Genomic DNA, 24,057 nt, shown 5'->3' on the forward strand with positions numbered 1-24,057 from the left:
ACACCTGCACATCAGAGGCAGGGGGAATTACCCAGGGCTGAAGTCACGAGAGGCAGTGGCCACAGTAACCTGCGCCGTCCCTCTGCAGCTGCGTCATCAACAGACACTCCCCTGGATCCAGACCGCACCCGCTCTCCACTGAACCTAGCTGGTGACGTGGGAGAGGAGGAGGAGATAGTTGTGAAGGGGACGATCAGCGCATCCCGAGGAGAGACTTACATTCAGCAAGTCTCCCAATGTGATCTCCGGACTTGACAGACGCAATCACAGAAGCAACACATGTTACAAGTAGGCGGCGGGGAGTTTTCCGCTCTGGCAGATTGTCATTTAACTCATGCATTGCTGTTTAGAACTAGGCTGATGTTTCAGCTCCTACAACCAATTATTATAGACATAGATTATTAGCGATACAGAAAGGTTAGTATTGATTGCAGATATATACAGACTTACACAAAACAAGATATCAATTTTGATATCTCTTGATATATATTTTATAGTGTCAAAGACAAAATAACCTCACATACCCTGTCAGATATGTTCAGAGCCCTCAAGATGGATTATAAAGAGATTTAAAAAATATAACAATCTTGATTCTTATACAAAATTACCCCACATCACATATTTAAATAGCGTGGTCAAAAACACCCACTCTACAAATTCCCATAGGTGCATGTTGTATATTTAAAAAAGAAAAAAACGAATATAACAATGATCCTGCTATTTTTCCACATTTAGATCCTATCTATGGGTATACTAATTCTATCTATGTCTCAAAGGCTATCTAACACGAGTACATGCCTTACATCATATCACATCACCCCACACACCGTCTACCATCACTAATTGTATCTTTACCGATCAGTATAGTAGAAGATATTCTGCCAGGTTATTTCCACAGGATATACATCCATATTTTGTGTGTCTATTTAGGACCTTGACAGTCTATTTATGTCAGTGCAATAATTTTTTATCTTTGGGTTTTTAAGCTTTTAGAGATAATTTAATAAAAGTTATATTTTAATAATTCTATACCCCAGTTTCTGTTAAGATTTCTGGGGTTAAGCTACCCCTTTCTCAATTGCAGAATAATAGATGTCTGCATTTTTACAGTACTGTTATATTTAATTAGTAAAAAGGGCATCAAAAACCCAGGACCAGAAGCCAGCCCAGGGTGGTTTGTATAGTGCTTCCATGATATATTTTTATACATAAAAACATATATTTAATAATATTTTGCAAACATACAATAAAATTGGTAGTGGGTGCAATATTTTATATGTCGTGGTTGTTCGTGTAACGGGAAATGAACGTTTTAAAGTACGGGCAATACTTCAGGCTATTCCCGTACTGGATTAACGCTTGTTAATTCATAAAAGTGGCAACCAATCACACGGCTCGAGGGCCCTGACGTAATTTTTCTTGCGGGCGGATCTGGCCGGGAGCTTTGTTTTATATAGTCACATGTGTCGGCTTTCAGCCAATCCATGGTGCTCCATCAGATGTTTTCAAAAGAAAGGAGGCCAATCAGAATGATGCCGACTTGGATGCGTATTAACAGTAAACTGTATTCTTGATGTCATATCAACCAATAGCAAACTTGCCGACGTGAGGGCGCCAAACGATCCATTCAAAAGGAACTAGTCGGCCAATCAGGTTTGGACTGGTTTTCTATGAGAGTAGTTGTATTGTTACATGTGAAAAGGCAACCAATCAGTTGCAACAGGAGAGTAGCCAATCAGTGTGGTGCCTCTCTAATGCTGAATAAAGGGGGGACATTGTAAATTTCAGACATGGTGGAATTAAACAGTGTGTTCGATATATTCGTTCAAACCCAGAGGTTTTAAAGTTTTCAGTTTAAAGATCAAAAAATTCTCTCTTCTACACAGCTGTGTGTAACATCTATGGCAGGTAGATGGGATGTGTTCAATCGGTATCACAGAACAATTGGAGAATGTGCCGCCGTGTTGGGATACACTATATAGATGATAGCCGTTTTAGACATTAGACCTGTGTTTATTTAGTCTGGTGCACAGCATTTGGGTGGTACGTTTCACATATTGGGCAAGGGCATTCCAATAAATAGATAACGTAATTTGATTTGCATGACACAATATAGTTAATTTGGAAAGTTTCACCTGTTTTTTTATGTAAATTCTTTGCACCAATTTTTTATATTTTGGCAGCATTTGCAGTTAGGGGTACAGCAATGGAAGGATCCTGTTGTGGTTTCACTCAAAAAGGTGGATTTTTTAATGTTCTTCAATTTGCTCAGAGCCAGGATATTCTTTAGGGGCATGTTTTTTCTGAATGTGATTTGGGGACGTGATGGTAGAATGTCCTGTAAGAAGGGATCCATCAGGAGTACGTTCCAGTGAAATATTTGTTTAATCATTTTATGATCGGCGGAATATGTTGTGAGGAAATTGTAGAAATGGGTATTGGTTGCAGGTGTGTCTTCGGTGGAGCTGTTTTTTCTGGGTTGGAAAAGAGGTTTTTTGATCCAAGAGACTGGCTTTGAATTTACTGTTTTTGATAATGGATGTTGGATAGCCCCTTGCCTTAAACCTGTTGTCCAAAATTTAGCTCAGGTTATGGAAATCCGCCTCAGATGTGCAATTGCAGCGGGTACATGTCCATAGGGAATGTTTCTTGTCCGTGTCTCGAAATGGCAGCTGGTATAATCTAGTTAACAATTCCTGTCAATGGCCTTGAAGAAAGTTTTGGTTTTGATGTGGTTATGGGCGTTGTGTGAGACCATGACATTTAAGAATTCCGCATTATTGTCGACATGGGTATATGTGAAATAGACTTCCCAAGAACTTTCATTCACAGAGGACATGAATTGTTTAAGAACTGATTTCTTGCTGTCCCTCATAATGCCCTTCTGCTCAACAGGAAGTTTCTGTCCTTCCTGAGTTAGCCTTAGGACACCTGCGTTAAGGTTTGACAGGTGTACCGCCCCATCGATGTATCTGCAGTATGTGATACAAGGCTTGAAGAGGGGGTTCTGATAAATGAGTAGCTTTTCAAAGGCCCCCATAAAAAGGTAAGCCAGGCTGGGTGCTAACCGCGTCCCCATCACCATCCCTCAGTGCTGATGGTAGATGTGGTCATTAAATTTGAAGAAATTGTGTTCCAGGATGAATTTGATGGCTTCAAGTAGAAAAGTTCATTATTTTCCAGGCACGTCTTCATTGCGATCAAGGCAGTGGGACACGGCTGAAATTCCTTTATTGTGTTGTATGATGGTGTATAAGGATGTGATATCCATAGTCAGGAAAGAATAATGTTTCTTCCATTGTAAATCTATAATAGAGTTGATGAAATCTCTAGTATCGCGGGTGTAAGATCGTAGTTTGCAAACATTTTTCCGAAGATGAAAGTTAATGTATTGTGATAAATTTGATGTTAAAGAATGAATTCCAGATATAATTGGGCGGCCGGGTGGATTGGTTGGATGTTTGTGAATTTTTGCTCGGTGGTAAAACAAGGGGATTTCAGGTTCTGAAATCTTTATAAAGTTGAATTCTTGTTCGTTAAGGACTCCATCTCTCAGACAAGTTTCTAGTAGGGTATCCATTTCCTTGGCTTATTTGGATGCCAGATTTTTATCCAGAGTAATGTAAAATGATTTGTCAGAAATAAGTCGGTTTGATTCGGATAAGTATTAATTCCTATCAAGAACCATTATTCTGCCTCCTTTATCTGCCAATTTTATTATAACGGTGTCATCATTGGCTAGAGTTTTGAGGGCTTCTCTTTGTTGAAAGCTGAGTTTAGAATGATTTGTTCTTTCCTTATTATTATTCATACAAAAATGTGAAAAAGAAGTGTGTATGCAAAAACTTAAACTCAGATCCGACTACAAAAATAATAACATAAAATACTGGTTAAAAGAGCCTAACAACCCAAATACAAATAAAGATGTTTTTTTTTTTTTTTTAAATACAAAACAACACAAAAAAAAAACTATACTTGAAAATATAATATTATAAATACCACAAAAAAAACCTCACGCCCGGCTCCTATTCCTCTTAATATCAAACCAATCCCAGCCTTGAGGAAAATCCAGACAACCAGACCACCCCTCAAGATGTCTAATATCACACAACCTCAGATTACAATCACCTCTAAACCCATCCCAGAAGAACTTTTAGAATTCGTCCAAAACTCTGCATCCTCTCTCCCATCCGGACGGTTCCAACCACCACCAATACAGTAGGAAGACATCAACTTCAAAGACTCTGTCATCATGACTCAGGAAGCCTGACAACAATGAAGGAACAAGTCTCTCAGGAGTCCTTGAACCATTTTTCACCCCGTGCACCAACCGCGCAATGGATCAGGATACCAATGAAGATGCCATGTTTGACTTCAACCACACCTTACTTGCCGAGTCTTTTTTAGGACTTCCACCTGTCCTGAAAAGAAAGAGGAAGAAGAGAAGGATTTAAAAAGAAAGAAACTATGAACCAACAAGAGAAACCCTCTGCTTCACTAACTACAGATGCCACGGACACTGAAATTACAATGGATACTGTTAAAATATTTAACTTGTCAAAAAGAGCCTGAAAAACAAGAGAATTGAGCATCCTAGCCAAAGGATTATCCTTTTGTTCCTCGAGACAATCAAAAGACTTTGATTTATTTTTGGATCTGAATGCTTTCATCAGAAAACTTACCTTGAAAATACACTTTAATTTACCAAGAATATAATCAAATGACCAACTGAATGAACCTAATAAAAACGAAATACTTGACCTTACTGGAGCTAACCCCCATGGATAAAGGCCTGAAAGGCAAATCAAGCTTCTTTCCCACCCATCACCAAGGGAACTTTATAGAAACAGTTTTGGCCTGTGTATCTCGAGACTTTGTGAATTTGATTATGAATAATAAGAAAAGAACAAATCATGCTAATCTCAGCTTTCAACAAAGAGAAGCCCTCAAAACTGTAGCCAATGATGAAACTGTTATAATAAAATCGGCAGATAAAGGAGGCGGAATAGTGGTTCTTGATAGGGATCAATACTTATCCAAATAAAACCGACTCCTATCTGACAAATCATTCTACATTACTCTGGATAAAAATCTGGCATCTGAATATGCCAAGGAGATGGATACCCTACTAGTAACCTGTCTGAGAGATTGAGTCCTTAACAAACAAGAATTCAACTTTATAAAGATTTCAGAACCTGACATCCCCTTGTTTTAACACCTGCCAACAATTCACAAACATCCAACCAATCCACCCGGCCAATTATATCTGGAATTAATTCTTTAACATCAAATTTGTCACAATACATTGACTTTCATCTTCAGAAATATGTTTGCAAACTACCATCTTACAACCACGATACTAGTGATTTCATCAACTCTGTTATAGATTTACAATGGAAGGAACTTTATTCCTTCCTGACTATGGATATCACGTCCTTATACACCATCATACCACACAATAAAGGAATTTCAGCCGTATTCCACTACCTCGACCATGATGAAGAGATGTCTGGAAAACAATGAACTTTTCTACTAGAAGCCATCAAATTCATCCTGGAACACAATTTCTTCAAATTTAATAACCAAATCTACTGTCAGCACTGAGGGACCGCGATGGGAATGCGGTTCACACCCAGCCTGGCTAACCTTTTTATGGGGGCCTTCGAAGAGCTACTCATTTATCAGAACCCCCTCTTCAAGCATTGTATCCCATACTGCAGATACATTGATGACATGTTCATTGTATAGGATAGCGGCAAATCAGATCTTAAACATTTCATATCCTCTCTGAATGAAAATTCCTGGAATGTCCATTTCACATATACCCATGTCAACAATAATGTGGAATTCTTAGATGTCGTAGTCTCATATGACGCCCATAACCACAAAAAAAACCAAACTTTCTATAAGGACTTTGATGGGAAGAGTTATCTAGATTATACCAGCTGCCATTTCAAGAAATGGACAAGAAACATTCCCTATGGACAATACAAACTTATACGCCGCAATCCAACATCCAAGACCACAGTAAAATGTGGGACAACAGGTTTAAGGCAAGGGCTATCCAGCATCCATAATCAAAAACATTAAAATTCAAAGCCAGTCTCTTGGATGAAAAATCCTGTCTCCAACACAGAAATACCTGCTCCACTGAAGATATACCTGCAACCAATACCCATTCCTACAATTTCCTCACAACATATTCCACCGATCATAAAATGATTCAACAAATACTTCAGACTCACTGGAACGTACTCCTGATGGATCCCTTCCTAAAGGACATTCTACCATCATATCCCCAAATCACATTCAGAAAAAATGTGTCCCTAAAGAATATCCTGGCTCTGAACAAATTGAAGAACATAATTCTATCTGGATGTCACCAGCGCTGGAATGGAATGAATATGTAATACTAATATATAAAGAATTGAACAGCACCCAAACTAACAGCCTGAATGATGACCAGGACTTCAAAATCAAGATTCCTATTATCACACAATATAATTCACACAGTTTACTATTCTGCAAAATTGTGAAACGGCATTGGAATCACCTTAAGAATGATAAAATAGTGGGAGATCTTACCCCCAGCACTCCTACCTTTGTATATAAAAAAGCACATAATTTAGGAAATAAAATAGCCCCCACCATTAAGGTCCATACAGAAACTAGGAACCCTACAAACATGCCCCTACAATAAAAAAATGGGTTCCATCCATGCAGAAAGTGCAATGTAGGCAAAGCCACAAACAACCATACTCCTACTTTAAAGGGGTACTCCGTTGCCCTGTGTCGGAAGCTCCGCTCCCCAGAGTTCGGAATTTTGGGTGCTGGGTGTGACATCATAAAGGGGGTGGGTGTGACATCACGAGGGGCGGCCCTGAACACGGAAGACCGCACACAGCGTCCGGAACAATAAACTTCCGGACGCTGGGGAGCGGAGCTTCCGACACAGGGCAGCGGAGTACCCCTTTAACAGTGAAAAACCCTACGGATAATAATGAATATAAAATAAAACACCATATACATTTCAAAACCAGTGGAGTGATTTACATTATTATTTGCCCCTGCAATAAAATATACGTAGGATGGACCAAAGACAACTAGGGAAATGTATAAAAGAACATATTTACAACATCCAGAGGTAATATGAGGGACACCCCCTATCCATGCATTATAAGGAGAAACATAAGCAGTCTCCTATAGGTTCCACCTTTTTAAGGCTAGAAAAAATTATACCCCATTGGAGGGGGGTGGGGGGTGGGGGGACTTTATCGCACAGTTATCAAGAGCCAAAACAAAGTGGATTTATAATCTAAATCCAATGAACCCGCATGGTCTTAATTCAGAGTTTGAACTGTTTGGTTTTTTGCAATAACAACACTGGCACTGGGGGATTTACAATTCTGTCCGGACCATCACAGGTTAAAACCTGAAAGTGCACTGATGAGCATAATAGAGGATCCAGCTACCACAGCACCACTCCAGACGAAGGAAACCGCCCCAAGTTTCCGAAACGCGTCAAGGGTATTGTGGACCATAGGAGCTGCCGTAGTGACGTCACTACTCCTCATTTTTTTCTCTCACACAGCACAGCAGCTTGGTTGAGACGCCACCGGCCGGGGCGTTCTCCCACTGCATTTAAGGAGGAAACTCCATGGACACCGAGACGGAATGACCGCGCCAGAATCGGAGGACCCTCCACACCGCCAATGACGGGTAATCAGTGTTACAACTATGTACTATCAAAGTTACACTTGAACTCAGGTAACACTTCTTTACTTGAGACACGCAAGCTCTGTTAACTGCTAGTGCAGGATCGCCGATAGATCTCTGAGCGCATTTGTTAAAGCTACTTATGGCATTCTAACTTAGTTTTTTAGAACTATGTACAGTACACAATAATCCACATATTTGAATGGGCATCACCCACCCATAGCAACTAGCCACAAGGACGACGCTAACACACTCAGCTGACGCTGAGCTGTGTAAGGTAAGGGAACAACACGCCAGCAGTACATCTATAAGCACATTCAGAAGGCAATTTAGACCATTTATTAACAATTACATACTTTGTGTGTGTTTGATTAAGCTCAATCAAGCCTCCAGTTTAACCTCCAGCACTACTCTACACACCTGTTTCATAGTAAAGTGTCAGTATTGAAACACCCTTCTGTCCGAGGGTATGTTCACACTACGGAATTCCCGCAGAATTCTGCGAGTGGAATTCCACGGTGTGAATTTAACATTAGTGTGAATGGGTCTCCACGAGACCCGTTCACACTGCGGAATTTCAGCTGTGGACAAATTGTTCAGCGCAAAGAAAGAACATGTTCATTCTTTGCGCGGAAGCCCGGGAATACAGCATAGCCGTCAATGGTGACGACGCAGTGCTGCACCGTCCTACCGCCGCCGTCGGCTGCCAGTCTGAATCTCTGCTCTGTAGTGTGAACATACCCCTACAGGAACAGGTATGCTTTTCCTTTTCCTTTCTCTGTATTAAAAACACAAAAAAGAAGAATACTCAGGCCTCAGCACAACCACTCAGCTGAGGACTTCTTTTTTACATTCACTTTACTTATTCTCTATTGGGTGAGATAATATCTCAGCTGACATTTTTTTCTGTGAGCTACACTCTTATATTTTTTGTCTTAAAAACACACTCTCTCCAGCAGCGCATACCAACCAATAGTTAAATTGAAGAACATCAAAAAAATCCACCTTCTTGAGTGAAATCATAACAGGATCCTTTCGTTGCTGTACCCCTAACTGCAAATGTTGCCGAAATGTTACTGAAAGCGGGCGGCTTCCAAAGTAAGTAGTACATATTTTAATGTAGCAGAATCGGGTGCTTGCATTGCATAGAAAGTTACTCTTCTCTAGGCACATAGGAAAAAAGAGAGAACGCTGGTGATTCATAATGGATGATGCACAGAAAAAAAGTAAAAAGAAAGTAAGGGAAAAGTTATTTTTATAGTACCTACCTAGTAGCTATAATATGTCTCGGTCCGTATCTCAGCACATATAGCCCGTGGGTAGGCTGTAAACCACATCATCTGCACAGTGTTCAAAGAATGGACAACATATTGATAATGGAATGGCAGATTCAAGTGTTGGCTGGGCTGAATGACACTAATAATACTAATCACCAACAGTATGTAAGATAGAAAATTATAATGCAGCAGTGAGTACCGTAATACTATTCTCAATCATAGAGCACTCTCTCCCTATAGAAGGACTAATGAACTGCAATACCAGCCATATATATTTGGCAAACATGTCATCTTCCATACGTGGGATTCACAAAAAGATAGTTAAAAATAGTTATTCACTTAAAGTGCTTTTTTGCTTAAGTCTAGTATTACTCACTGTTGCATTAGAATTTTCTATCTTACATACTGTTGGTGATTAGTATTATTAGTGTCATTCAGCCCAGCCAACACTTGAATCTGCCATTCTAATATAAATATGTTGTCCATTCTTTGAACACTATGTAGATGATGCGGTTTACACCCTACCCACGGGCTATATGTGCTGGTATACCAGCCAAATTGTATTATAGGTACTACTTACGGATGTTATGGGCAAGTGCAGTCCCTCATTTGCAATTGCTAAATTTATCCTATACATGCTCGTACTACGATGAAACATGCAACTTTGAATTATGACTCTGAGATAAGTCCATTCCGGAGTTTGCGTGTGACTTTGCTATGTGTGCATGATGAAAATAACTTTTCCCTTACTTTCTATTTACCTTTTTTCTATGTATCATTCATTATGAATCACCAGCGTTCTCTCTTTTTTACTATGTGCCTAGAGAAGAGTAACTTTCTATGCAATGCAAGCACCCAAATCTGCTACATTGACATATTTACTGCTTTACTGCGTTTGCATTCAAATCATAGGCAATGCATGCAGGTGCACGAGCTGATATCCATGTCATGTTTTACCTAGTGCTCATGCATCCTTGCAGACGGAACTGTCGTCACACACCAGGAACGATTGGAAAGCATTGCTCTGGTAATCATCACAATTTTATCGTGTGTATATAAGCGAGCACTGTCCTCTGAGTGTTTTTATGCACCTATTATTTTTGTTTTTTGCACCATGTTTTAATTGGATTTATTAAAAGTCAAGTTTTTAACTGGAACCCACGAGGCATGAGAGCTGCACCACCATTCTCTTTCTGCTCATCTGAGTAAAAGCCTGTCTATTACAAATGGAAGAGGTATTTAGCCACAATTTGCCTGCAACCATAGGCTAAGGCATTTCAGCCTCAGATTTCTAACATTTTTCTTATTATGCTAGGGGCACAGTAAAAGTAATCAATAAGTAACATTTTTGTTTCTCTCTTTGGCCATAGGTTCCAAAAAGTCAATGTTCAGAACAGTGTTCTCCAGGCTACAGAAAAGTAGTTAAGGAAGGAGCCCACATTTGCTGCTATGACTGTATCTTGTGCTCAGAAGGAAAAATGTCCAATGTGTCTGGTATTTACCATAGTGATTCCTTAATCTAAATGTACTAAGTCTTAAAAATGCTAAAAAGAGACATACAAACTATATGATCAGTGGGGGTCCCACTACATGGTTTACTAGCAACCATTTCTGGTTGTCAGACAGGCCCTCTTTAGAGCCAACACTATTTTGCTGTTTAACTGTCTTAAAATTATGTTTTACCAATTACATTTCATAATGCCTAGAAATATCTACTGAATATTGTTCCTAAAGTGTTCTTCAGAAATTTTGGGGTTGTTCTGTAGTAATGACAGATTAAGTGACTTACATATTGCTGTATTAGAAGCCTATGGTCAAGGGAAGAGGTGATTAACCACAAATTACCTAGATGGTCATTAACCTCTTAAGGACCCATGACATACCGTTACGTCATAAGTCCGCTACCGATCTACAAGGCGGGGCCACGATGTCTAACAACAGCCGGGACCCGTGGCTAATAGCATGCAGCACTGATCGCAGTGCCGCATGCTATTAACCCTTTAGACGCAGCGTTCGAAGTTGAACGCCACGTCTAAAGTGAAAGTAAAACCATGCCGGTTAGCTCAGGGAGCTGTTCGGGATCGCCGTGGCGAAATTGCGGCATCCTGAACAGCTTACATGACAGCCTGAGGATCCCTACCTGCCTCCATGCTGTCCGATCACCGAATGACTGCTCAGTGCATGAGATCCAGGCATGAGCAGTCAAGCAGCAGAATCATCGATCACTGGTTTCTTATGAGAAACCACTGATCAATGTAAAATATCAGTGTGTGCAGTGTTAGAGCCCCCTATGGGAGCTATAACATTGCAAAAAAAAGTGAAAAAAAAGTGAATAAAGATCATTTAACCCCTTCCCTAATAAAAGTTTGAATCACCCCCATTTTCCTATAAAAAAAACTGTGTAAATAAAAATAAACATATATGGTATCACCACGTGCGGAAATGTCCGAATTATAAAAATATATAATTAATTAAACCGCACGGTCAATGGCGTACACGCAAAAAAATTCCAAAGTCCAAAATAGTGCATTTTTGGTAACCTTTTGATAAGTCCTATCAATGCAAAAATGGTACCGCTAAAAACTTCAGATTACGGCGCGAAAATGAGCCCTCATACCACTCCATACGCGGAAAAATAAAAAAAGTTATAGGGGTCAGAAGATGACAATTTTAAACGTATAAATTGTCCTGCATGTAGTTATGATTTTTTCCAGAAATATGACAAAATCAAACCAACATAATCATATGGACCTATGGAATAAAGATAAGGTGTCATTTTTACCCAAAAAATGTACTGTGTAGAAACGGAAGCCCCCAAAAGTTACAAAATGGCGTTTTTTTTTTCAATTTTGTCTCACAATGTTTTTTTTTTCCATTTCACCAAAGATTTTTGGGTAATGACTAGTGTCATTACAAAGTAGAATTCCTGGCGCAAAAAAATAAGCCATCATATGGATTTTTTGGTGCAAAATTGAAAGAGTTATGATTTTTTAAAGGTAAGGGGGGAAAGGGGGAAAAGGAAAATGCAAAAACGGAAAAACCCCGGGACCTTGAGGGTTAAAACCTTTTTTTCCCCAAACACTGATTTACTGACTGTGTATATACACTTATGGACTTTATTTGATTAGGAACATACGTTACAATCTTGTGATGTGACACCTCACTTGAAAAAGCAAAACACTCTGATTGTATCAAATGGCTGAATGCAATGGCCAATGATAGCCTGTACCAGATAGACTGTCATAGTAGATCTAAACCATTTCTGTAGAGTAAGTCCAAAATGTTTGAGAGACAGGACACACTATATGTTAAAACCTACTGCACAGCCCCCCTCAACATGTTTCACCTCAACTATTGCTTTCTCAGCGGGCCATGGCAAAGACGCCATATTGGGGGTTATATATCCTCCCTTAGAGACCTCATCTTTTAGTAGACCAATCAAAAAACACATAAACATGGAACAAAAGCAAAAGAGACCAATGGATTCTCAGTATTCTTTGTACAGGTTCACACTGAATTACATGCTGCGTGGTCAGATGATTCATTGCACAGAAACTTATACCGAGATCGCAGCCAGAGAGCAGACATGTGCCAAAAAGATGCACTCCACAGAGATGCATACAGACTTAAATTATACTCAACTTAGCCGAACCCGCTGAGCCTGCAAACTTACGCAGCTAAGCTAGACCTTACTGTACATGTGAGAGAGGTTAAGGATGATCAAAAGAAGAAGTAAAGCCTCTTATTAGTAAGATGAAAATAATCAAGAGCTCCTACCTGCGAGTCATTACATGTGCAGACAACTGGTATGGCTCTTTAACTAAGATGCACCATGTATCCTATGACACAAAGTCTCTATAGATGCACACACTAATAGGAGTGTAAACCAACTCTATAGCTATGATTCTGTGTGCACAGCTGATTTATTTGAGGCAGGAGAGTCATACGTGGAGCTGGTCTCTAGGAACTAGTCACTCCCATTTTGAAAGGACTGTCAGAAATTAGAGCAGATTCCAACATGTCGGCTCGAGATTGAAGACTCTGAAACAACAACAGTCCAACATTGTACACCACAGTGCATCCTTAGCTCTTACTTATCCCATGTCAATGTTGCAATCCTGGCTATAGAGGACCAAGAAAATAGGAACAGGTGGAAGAATTTGTGTCAGAGAGGCTTACCCCAGTCCATGCTCATGGAGCCCTTCTACTCCCCGCAAATATATTTCCTTCCTTGCTTGGCTTAGAGAGATCAGCTGGGTTACCATAAAACACATTCACCGAGCACTTCATGACTGCACTGTACAGGGCGACCCACCTCGAGTTATTTATTAATTAATTTTCTTATTAAAGTTTGCTAAAATGGAGAAGGAGGAGGTACAGAAACAAAAGAAGAAGGAGGGGAAAAAACAGACAAAATCATCAATTGGTCCATAATAAAAACACAATAAATCACATTTCGCAGTTACCAAAACTAGAGCCTAAAGCGCAACTGTCATGGATATTATACCCCTCCCCCCAGACTAATAACATGATAGTATAGATTATGACACGTGTAATGCAGCTGTACTTTTGGCTGCTCTTTATCACACTTTTTCAGCAGGAAAATAGTTTTATCGTGCGGTCAGCAACTGTCGGTTAGGCGTGGCTGGGGATCGTATTGCCCCACCTACTCCACGCCTATCCCCTGCAAATGAGTGCTGGGACCACTGTGTGATTGACATATAGGTCCCCATCCTCGATGTTCATGATGTGTGGGCCGGTGTGACTCCTCTGAGCCTATACATATTATGTGCACCTTTATTATATACAGTGCCCGTACTCCTCTTCTCCTGGTGCCGGAGATGTGCTGCTTCTGCTTTCACTAGAGGCACAGAGCTGGTGGCAGACAGCTTTCTCTCTGCCTCTAGTGAAAGCAGAAGCAGTGCGTCTCTGGCACCAGGAGAAGAAAGAAGAGGAGAACGGGCACTGTATTTCATTTATCATAAAGGTGCACATAATATGTATAGGCTCAGTGGAGTCACGCCGGACCGCACATCATGGACATCGGAGGTGGGGACCAGTGTGTCAATCACACAGTGGTCCCAGCAGTTACTCACAGGGGATAGGTGTGGCGGAGGTGCATTACGATCCCAAGCCACGCCTATCCGACTGTTGCTGACTGCACGATAAAACTTTTTTGCTGCTGATAAAGTGTGATAAAGAACAGCCAAAAAGTATAGCTGCATTACAAGTATCATCATCTATACTATCATGTTATTAGTCTGGGGGGTATAATATCCATGACAGTTGCCCTTTAATAGGGGGGGGGAGCATTTTTGAGCCTAGTGTCAGTAATCCTATAGATAACATCAATCACTTTAGTCCAAAAGGGTTGGATCACAGAACAGCTCCACCACACGTGTAGCAAAGAACCCCGTTCTCTGCCACATCACCAACAGGAGTCACAGGTTTCAGGGGAAAATGTATAAAATATCGTAGGAACACGATACCATCGTGTCATGATCTTATCGTTCCTCTCCTGAATCCTGCCAGAGAGTGAGACCTTATGACAAAAAGTCATAGATTTATTCCAGTCTCCAGGAGTAAAACTAAGACCTAGGAGGAGATTTATCAAACCTGCCCAGATGAAAAGTTGCTCATAGCAAACAATCAGATCGCTTCTTTCATTTTTGAAAAGGCCTCTAAAAAATGAAATAAGCAATCTGATCGGTTTTTATGGTGAACTCAGCAACTTTTTTCTCTGGACAGGTTTTGATAAATCTCCCCCTAGTTCCTTTTCCCAATTTGCTATAAAATGTAGAGGAGTGTTAGCTTGCACTGTCTATAATATATCGTAAATCTGAGACACTGTTTTAATAAGGGGTTAAGAGGCACAACACAATGATTCAAACCACAAATTATCTTATTCAGTCTTCTCTCTTACGTGACTCTTTTTAAAGCTGCAAGATAACATGCTCCGCTATTCGTAAAAGGGCATAATTACCAATTTTTCCAAGACCTGACATCTACCGCTCTTGCAAAGCGCCGCCTGCTAAAACTGCTCCTGGAGGCCATGAGAGCAAAGAAAATACTGTTCAGGTGGCTTTACCCCTTTGGCCTGAGTAAACTTTGAAATAGGAAACTGGTGCTAATTCATATACTGTATCTGAAGATCTGCTGGCAGTCTGGAAGAAATCAGAGTCAGACAGAGCTGATTCCTTTCCCTTTCTGGCTGCCATTTATGCCTCTAGAAGATCTGCCTAACCTACTGGACCCACATAACTGGTCTGTGTGACATAAATTTAAATAACCTAAGCAACACAGAGGATATTGCACCTTGAAGATAAAATTCTTGAACTTTTTTTTGCTAAATTTGTGTGGCGGTCCCTTCATCTTGTGGAGTCCTTGTGGTTGTTCTTAATCCACCCTAAACTAATAGCATATGCTAGAAATCTGCCAACAATTTATAGGAAAGGAATTCAACTTATAATCAGATGTATAAAAGAAAAGCATGTAACATATTTATTATAGCTTCAGTTGATGGCTTTTGTCTGTCAGCATTTTAAGAAACTGGAATATATGTATTAGGTTCAGTAGCTTAGATTCCCAACACTTCAAAAGTTTGGTGCTGATCATGTATGGTGGGATGTTAAATTACAGAAACCTCTCAATAAAGACATTAAATGGGTATTCTGAGGTTCTAATACTTTCGTTATATTGCTGAGGTTGTTAAGACAAAAAAGAAAAGAAATGATACTCTCCCCTGGTCCCTCACAGCTCCTGTTGCAGCTACCATTCAGCTCCTTCCATTCCCGATGCTCATTTCTTCTGCATGCTTCTAAAATAGGAGATCAGGGAGCATAAAAAGGATCAAAGGGAGCCCAATGGGGGCTACAGCAGGAGCTGTAGGGGATCTGGGGTATGTAAGTATATATATATATATATATATATATATCGTATTTATCGGGGTATACCACGCACCGGCCTATAACACGCACCCTCATTTTACCAAGGATATTTGGGTAAAAAAAGTTTTTTACCCAAATATCCATGGTAAAATGAGGGTGCGTGTGTGCGCGTGTATACCCCGAAACACCCCCAGGAAAGTCAGCGGGAGAGAGGCTGTCGCTGCCCGCTTCTCTCCCCCTGCCTTTCCTGGGGTCTAAAGCCCTGCTGCCGGCCCTTCTCTCCCCCTGGCTATCATGCGCCGCGCCGTGCAGCGCATAGCAACGACGCAGGGGACGCACGCCGGAGGCTGGCAGCAGCGCGGACCCGACCCCCGCAACAGGTAATTATGCCACCGGGGATGGGGGGAGGCAACGGGGCAGCAGCGCCGGCAATGGGTGCCGCTGCCCCTTCTCTCCCCCTGGCTGTCGGCGCCAATAGCCAGGGGGAGAGAAGGGCCGGCAGCAGGGCTCTAGACCCCAGGAAAGGCAGGGGGAGAGAAGCGGGCAGCGACGGCCTCTCTCCCCCTGCCTTTCCTGGGGGTGTATCGGCGTATAACACGCACATAGACTTTAGGTTAAAAATTTTAGCCTAAAAAGTGTGTGTTATACGCCGATAAATACGGTATTTTTTTTTTTATCAGCCCCAACAATATAATAGATACAGTATTTTATAACACGGGAAAATGCCTTTAAGTATCAGTTATTTATTTAATGGAGTGGGATTATGTATATTATCTTATTAACCTATATTCTTCCTTATTTTTATTACATTTTTTCTTTAAACTTAACTTTTATATTTTATTTTACAGATGCCGACAACTGTAAGAAGTGTTTTAGCACTGAATGGCCAAATGAGACAAGAGACAAGTGTATTCCTAAAATGATGGACTTTCTTTCTTATGAAACTGATGTTGTAGCTTATGTTTTCTTATTATTTTCAACATTATCTTCTATTGTTATTGTATTAATAATTGGAATATTCATATATTTCCGGAATACTCCTGTTGTCCGAGCTAATAACCGTAACCTCAGCTTCATCATGCTTGTTTCCCTCAAGCTTAGCTTCCTTTGTATATTCCTGTACATTGGTAAACCAGAGGACACAACCTGTATGTTCCGTCACATCTCCTTTGGAATCATCTTCACTGTTGTGTTGTCATCTATTTTGGCCAAGACTATCATGGTTTGTATTGCTTTCAAGGCCACCACACCTGGCAGCTACTGGAGACAATGGATTGGTGTTAGACTCCCCAATGCTATAGTGTTGGTCTTCTCATCTCTTCAGGTCCTGAATGGAATATTTTGGTTGTCATTTTCTCCTCCATTCCAGGAGGAAGACATGGACTCATATCCAGGGAAAATCATCATTGAGTGCAATGAGGGTTCAAGACTGGCCTTTTATTGCATGTTTGGTTATATGGGGTTTCTGGCAGGAGTGAGTTTTGTTCTAGCTTTCATGGTGAGGACATTACCTGATATGTATAATGAAGCCAAGTACATCACCTTCAGCATGCTGGTGTTCTGCAGTGTCTGGATCTGTGCCATCCCGGCCTATCTGAGCAGTAAGGGCAAAAATATGGTTAGTGTAGAAGTGTTTGCTATATTGGCTTCAGGTAATGGGATATTGTTTTGTATATGCTTTCCTAAATTATGGTATATACTGACAAAACCAGAACTAAAAACAAGATGTTTATTATAGAAACAAATTGCTTATTTTTTTTCTTATTTGCATTTGCTAAATTGTTAACATTGCTGTTTTGCATCATTGGGTTATGTATAGATTGTGGTATCGTGCAAAAACTGTGGAGTGTGTAATGTCACTTCAGAAAAGAAGATGTGTTTGTGATTTCCATTGGTTCAGTGATTCTAAATACATTAAATAATCCCTAATAAAGAAATTACATCTCCTCCTTCTTCTCATCCTTCTTGGTTATAGAAGTTATAGTTATGATTTAGTCTTTGTAGAAATCTTCTCTTAAAAAGGTTCCTTCACAATTATGGAACCTCAGTGAAAATGTATGTAACTTTTCAATATTCTAATATGTTTATATTCTAGTAGTTCAATTTGCTGTTGATCATTAGGAAAATGTATGCATATGTTTTGGCTATAATTCTGCAGAAACCTCATTTCCTCACAGCTAAGAATGTATACCTTTAGCGCCCAGTCTAAGTAGTTCTTAGTGAGCTAAGCAACCATTTCTTCTGGCTTATTCCACAGTAGCTACATTATTTTGTTAAGAAAAAAAAAACACCTTCTGTAGACTTCTCATAGTCTATAAGTATTAGATTGACTTTTTCATTTTTGCACTTTTGTTTTTTTACCCCCACCTTCTAAAAATCATAATGCTTTCAATTTTCCACCTATAGACCCGTATGAGGGCTTTTTTTTTGTGCCAACCATTTTAATTTGTAATGACATTAGAGCTGCAACGATTAATCGATAAAATCAATTAAATTAGATAAAGGGATTCGTTGTCGACGAATCTCGTTATCAAATAATCGCCAGATTTGTTGTCCGCAGCGGCAGTGAATGAATGAATGAAGCTGACATGTCCCGCATGTAGCCTTCATTCATTCACCGCCGTCGCCCCACATGTCCCTGCTGCTGCTCTACTCCTAGCGCAATTAGCGCAGTGCCGGGACATGTCTATTCTTTGCTGCTCATCTCTGTACCCAACAGAGATTAGCAGCAGAGAATAGACATGTCCTGGCGGTGTGTTGATTGCGCTAGGAGTAGAAAAGCAGCAGGGACATGTCGGGCGGCGCAGTGAATGGAAGTATCGGGCCAATACTAGCAATTTGCATGGTATCGGGGACTCGTCCAGTGCTTCTCCGGTTCTCTCGTCCGCATCCCGTCCCATGGAGGAGCATGTGACACACACGTCACTCCACCTCTTCCCCCCATGCCCAGCGTAACGCTACGGAGGAAGCAGAGTGACGTGTATGTCACATGCTCCTCCATAGGACAACATGATGCGGACGGGAGGACGGGGCAGAGAAAGGGGTGTGGAAATTTAAAAATAAACTACTTGTCCAAGGGGCTAAAGCGGAACACAATCTACTTGTCCCTCAAGAAAATCCACTTGTCCTGGTAGATAAAATAATTTCAACCAAAATAGTACTATGATTCACCCCACTAGACCACCAGGGATGGATATAAGATCCCTTTAGACACTGCTGTCAACTTAGACAGCGGTGATCTAATGGTTTAATAGCTGGTCACGGTGATCGCAGCATGCCAGACTATTAGTGGCGGGAGAGCTGTAGCTAGCTCCTTTTACACCCAAGGCAAGCCCAGAAAATTGCACCCCCCCCCCATCTGACCCCTATAACTCCAATTTTTTCATATACAGGGATGTATGAGGGTAATCTTATGTGCCATGATCTGTAGTTTTTATCGGAACCATTTATTATCTGAACTTTTATAAGGAAAGGGGTTTATTCACATTTATACGCACTTTTTAAAATATTTTAATCACAATTTTACAGTCTTCATAGGGATTCATATATGGAGTCTTTTGATTGGAAAACACTAAACAACGCTGTGTTACTGGCGGTATGTTCTGCTTCTCCAGTTTATGTGGTGCATTTTATTTGCGTTCAGGCTCCATCCATGTACTAGTGACAGGAAACGTATCCTACATACCTATACAAAGATCTAACCCTAGTAGAGTGGTCTGAGTTGTGCCATAACCGCGTAATGAGGGCACGCCTATAGAGGGCATGCCCTATAGTGAAAGAATAAAATAAGGGAGGGTTCCAAAAATGTCACGTGCTCCGCCCCTGTTGGAGAGCGGGAGTTATATACACGCGCCCCCCACCGGTTCCCAATAAGCCCCACCTGGAAATGCAGGAGGCGATAATTACTTCATCCCTCATACAGATACAGCCCTGCGGGCTTAAAACTTGTGTTCAGGCTCCATCCATGTACTAGTGACAGGAGTTGTGCCATAACCAAGTAATGAGGGCACGCCTATAGAGGGCAAAAAGCAATCATGCTAGGATGAATACAATTCCTGAGATAACACATCTTACACCCAGCATCAATCTTCACATACCTGAAGTAGACTATTCCTTGTGTGCTGAAAGAGTAGCCTCGACCAACTAGAGGTGGTAACCATACCTTAGAAACTGTGGTAGTAACAACCGTTTCAAATGGACATTGAAGGGCTAACTTCGTGGCAGGTCTGACAAGCACCAATCCCCTGCTATTTAAGAGGCAAAACTAAACTGACAGGTAAATGACCAGAAATACCTATCTACATTATAGACCGTGTGGGTCATGTCGCCTGACAAGGTTCCCAAAGCCACCTTTCCTGATTGCAATTGTACCGACAGGCGAACCTAACTAGCCAATGTACTGACCCAACTGGACTTGGGAGTGATGACCCGTTGCAGATGAGAGGTCTCTGCGTGAGCAACGTACCTTACCTGCAGACATGACCAGATGAACTATCATGCCTATAGACCTGACATGTCTTTGTGACACCGTCGTGCCTGTACCTGTCACAGGTTCCCGTGAGACCATCGAGCCTGTAGACATAGGTCTTAAAAAAAATCATTGTGCCTTTAACTGTGACAGGTCTTTGTAAACCATTTTTTCGGCAGGGGAGGGGTTAACTGCATCTTCTTTCAGCTCTGCCGGTTAACTGAGTTCAGTCAGCGGGCAAAGCTGCTCGAAGGTGCCAGGGACCCCCCCTCTGTGCGATCAGAGCCCCCTCAGGGAAGAAGATCTGCAGGGACAGAGCAGGGAAAGAATACACTTCAGGGCAAGGTAGGAGTGAGTGTAAAAAAGTAAAAAAAAAAGTAAAAAAAAAAAATCCCCCCCCCTGACCCCCTAATAGGTCCCCAAGGGTCCACCACAAATTTTTCAGTGTGACCCGGGCCCTATGTCCGCAATTTTTTTTCCTCCCTTATATAACGGTGTTTGATTTCTAATCACACACCGTTATATCTAATAGTTACACCAAGCACTCACTACATACATCCCCGCCCCCCCCCCCCCCCCCGCCACCATAGAAAAAGGCGATGGCTCGCCAGGCATTTTCGGCAGCGGAGGCATACGCTTTTCTTGCCTCCGACTCCGAATCTGTCAGTGAGGACGATGAAGATGCAACATTCCTGTGTTCTTCATCGTCCTCCTCATCATCTAGTACTGATGATGAGCCCCCTGCACGGCGGCGGAGATGCCACCAGGCGAGGCCACGCACCCCCCATGAAAGTGGCCCAGTGGCCGGCACTAGTACGAGCGACAATGCCGCTCATACTGGGAGTCCGACCCCCCAGGTGATTTTACTGGAGCCCCCTTCCGGTGAACCTGTCTGGAGACCCCCAGAGGGTTATCAGCCACGGGTTCCGGAGTTTGTTGGCGACTCCGGAATCCGGATTGACATGGCTGGGTTCACTGAATTTTACTTTTTCAGTTATTTTTTCAGTGACAGCCTGGTCAATCTAATGGTGGAGCAGACGAATCTGTACGCCAGGCAGTTCATCGCCCACCACCCTAATTCTTTTTTGGCCAGGTCCAATGAATGGTACACTGTCAGTGCAGCCGAAATGAGGACATTTTGGGGCCTCGTGCTGCACATGGGCCTGGTCAAAAAGCCAAGTGTCAGGCAGTACTGGAGCGGGGACATCCTATACCAGACCCCGCTCTACAGTATGGCCATGGCACGGAAGCGGTTGGAGGCCATTCGGAAATGCCTTCATTATGCTGATAATGAGGCATGTCCACCCCGAGGGGATCCCGCCTGTGACCGACTTTACAAAGTGAGGCCGGTCATCGATCACTTTGGGGCCAAATTTTTGGAGGCCTACGTACCGCTAAGAGACCTCTCTGTAGATGAGTCTCTCATCAGTTTTAAGGGGAGACTCATATTCCGCCAGTATATTCCCTCGAAGTGGGCACGGTATGGTGTGAAGCTTTATAAACTTCGTGAGAGTACCTCCGGGTACACTTACAAGTTTAGGGTGTATGAGGGACGAGATTCCCGTATTGAACCCCCAGATTGTTCCCCACTCTGGGTGTTAGCGGGAAAATAGTTTGGGACCTTATGTACCCATTGCTGGATAAGGGTTTCCACGTGTACGTGGACAACTTTTATACCAGCATCCCTCTCTTCACATCCCTTCCCACCAGATCCACGTCCGCTTGTGGGACCGTGCGGAAGAATCAGAGAGGCCTCCCTCTAAATTTTCTGCAGACACCTATGCCCAAGGGTGAGTCCCGTGCCCTTACCCATGAAAACCTGTTGCTGGTCAGGTATAAGGATAAGAGGGATGTCCTTATGCTGACCACTATTCATGGCAATGGCAGCTCACCTGTCCCTGTGCGAGGTACCACAACAACAGTCCTCAAGCCCGATTGTATTCTGGACTACAATCGGTATATGGGGGAGTTGATCTTTCTGATCAAATCCTGAAGCCATATAACGCCATGCGGAAAACACGTGTATGGTACAAGAAAGTTGCGGTCTACTTGGTACAGGTTGCCATGTACAACTCTTTTGTACTGTACCAGAATGCTGGCAGCACAGGGACATTCCTCCAGTTCCAAGAAGAAGTCCTAAAGGCCCTGATCTTTGCTGATCGGGAAAGAGCAGGCCGGAGTTCAGAAGGAACTGAAGTAATAGGTGCCAGGATCGTCCCAGGCCAACACTTTCCAGGTGAGATCCCCCACACTGGAAAGAAGGGACGAAAGAAGGGACGTGTCACAGGAGGGGGATACGGAAGGATACCACCTATCAATGTGACACTTGCCCCGATCATCCGGGCCTCTGCATTAAAAACTGCTTCAGGGAGTGTCAAACTTCCATGCTGTACTAAATTTGCCCTTTTCATTTAATTTTCCATAATTTGACCCCAATGTACCAAGTCCAGAGTACATTCCAAATTTTAACCCCATAAAACCACTAAATTGCCCCCAAAAAAATTTCAGCAAAAAATTTATAAATAAATAAACTGATAAGACCTCTGGGGGTATTTTGTAAAAAAAAATGGGTCATGGGTCACTGAGTCACTATCATCGGGGACTTTTTATGTTGCCTCAAATGCGCAGCGCTCTCTCTCCACCTGAGCGGGGTGCGCATTTGAGGCAACAGGTTAGGGACGGCCACACACATCACATGCCCAGAATGATGATTCAGAGCATAGGGTTTGGGGTGGGCATATTCTTTAGTTTTGGCTATGCTCTGGGTCATCATTCTGGGAACATAACCTGTTTTATAATTTTATGTCCCACTGTACCCCATTTTAGTAACTTACCTCATGTAACATTTATAATTACCTCATGTAATGCCCCTTGATGGGGGGTCCCACTGGCAGCGATTTCGAAGCTCAAGGCCCCTGACTGCACTCCTGTTCTTCTGTGACCGGTCCAGATATGAGGTATGTCCTTATTCCAAAGAAATGCATTAACAAATTATTTTTTTTTTTTTGCTGTTCTGGCACTAAATGCGACATGCCCCCCCATTTCAGCAAAATTTGCAAATATGACTCCTTCTCTTCTGAGCATTGTAGTGCGCCTGCAGTGCACTTGACGTCCACACATGGGGTATTTCCATACTCAGAGGAGATGGGGTTACAAATTTTGGGGGGCATTTTCTCCTATTACCCCTTCTAAAAATCAAAAATTTGGCAAAAAAATGCATTTTAGTAAAAAAAAAAAAAAAAAAAAAATGTTTACACATCCAAAGTAGTCAAACACCTGTGGGGTGGTAAGGCTCACTGGACCCCTTGCTACGTTCCTTGAGGGGTGTAGTTTCCAAAATAGTATGCCATGTGTTTTTTTTTTGCTGTTCTGGCACCATAGGGGCTCCCTAAATGCGACATGCCCCCCAAAAACCATTTCTGCAAAATGTGCTTTCCAAAAGCCAAATGTGACTCCTTCTCTTCTGAGCATTGTAGTGCGCCGGCAATGCACTTGACGTCCACACATGGGGCATTACCATACTCAGGAGAGATGGGGTTACAAATTTTGGGGGGCATTTTCTCCTCTTACCCCTTGTAAAAATGTAAAATTTTGGGGAAAACCAGCATTTTAGTGAAGCACATTCAACTTTAATGTAAAGTCATCAAACACCTGTGGGGTGTTAAGGCTCACTGTATCCCTTGTTACGTTCCTTGAGGGGTGTAGTATC

At 41.9% G+C, this 24,057-nt stretch overlaps 1 protein-coding gene across 1 annotated transcript in view; it reads left to right on the top strand.

Moving 5' to 3' along the window:
• LOC130267154 (vomeronasal type-2 receptor 26-like) overlaps nt 1-17,931 on the top strand; it is a 58,630-nt gene extending 40,699 nt beyond the window's left edge. Inside the window, exons 5-7 of the mRNA XM_056516859.1 lie at nt 10,364-10,487; nt 16,729-17,532; nt 17,903-17,931. Coding sequence (XP_056372834.1) covers nt 10,364-10,487; nt 16,729-17,532; nt 17,903-17,931 — 957 coding nt within the window. The remainder of the gene's footprint in view (nt 1-10,363; nt 10,488-16,728; nt 17,533-17,902) is intronic.
• The last annotated feature ends 6,126 nt before the right edge of the window (nt 17,932-24,057 follow it).

This window comes from Hyla sarda, chromosome 1 (genome assembly GCF_029499605.1).
Source record: "Hyla sarda isolate aHylSar1 chromosome 1, aHylSar1.hap1, whole genome shotgun sequence".
Lineage (NCBI taxonomy): Eukaryota > Metazoa > Chordata > Amphibia > Anura > Hylidae > Hyla > Hyla sarda.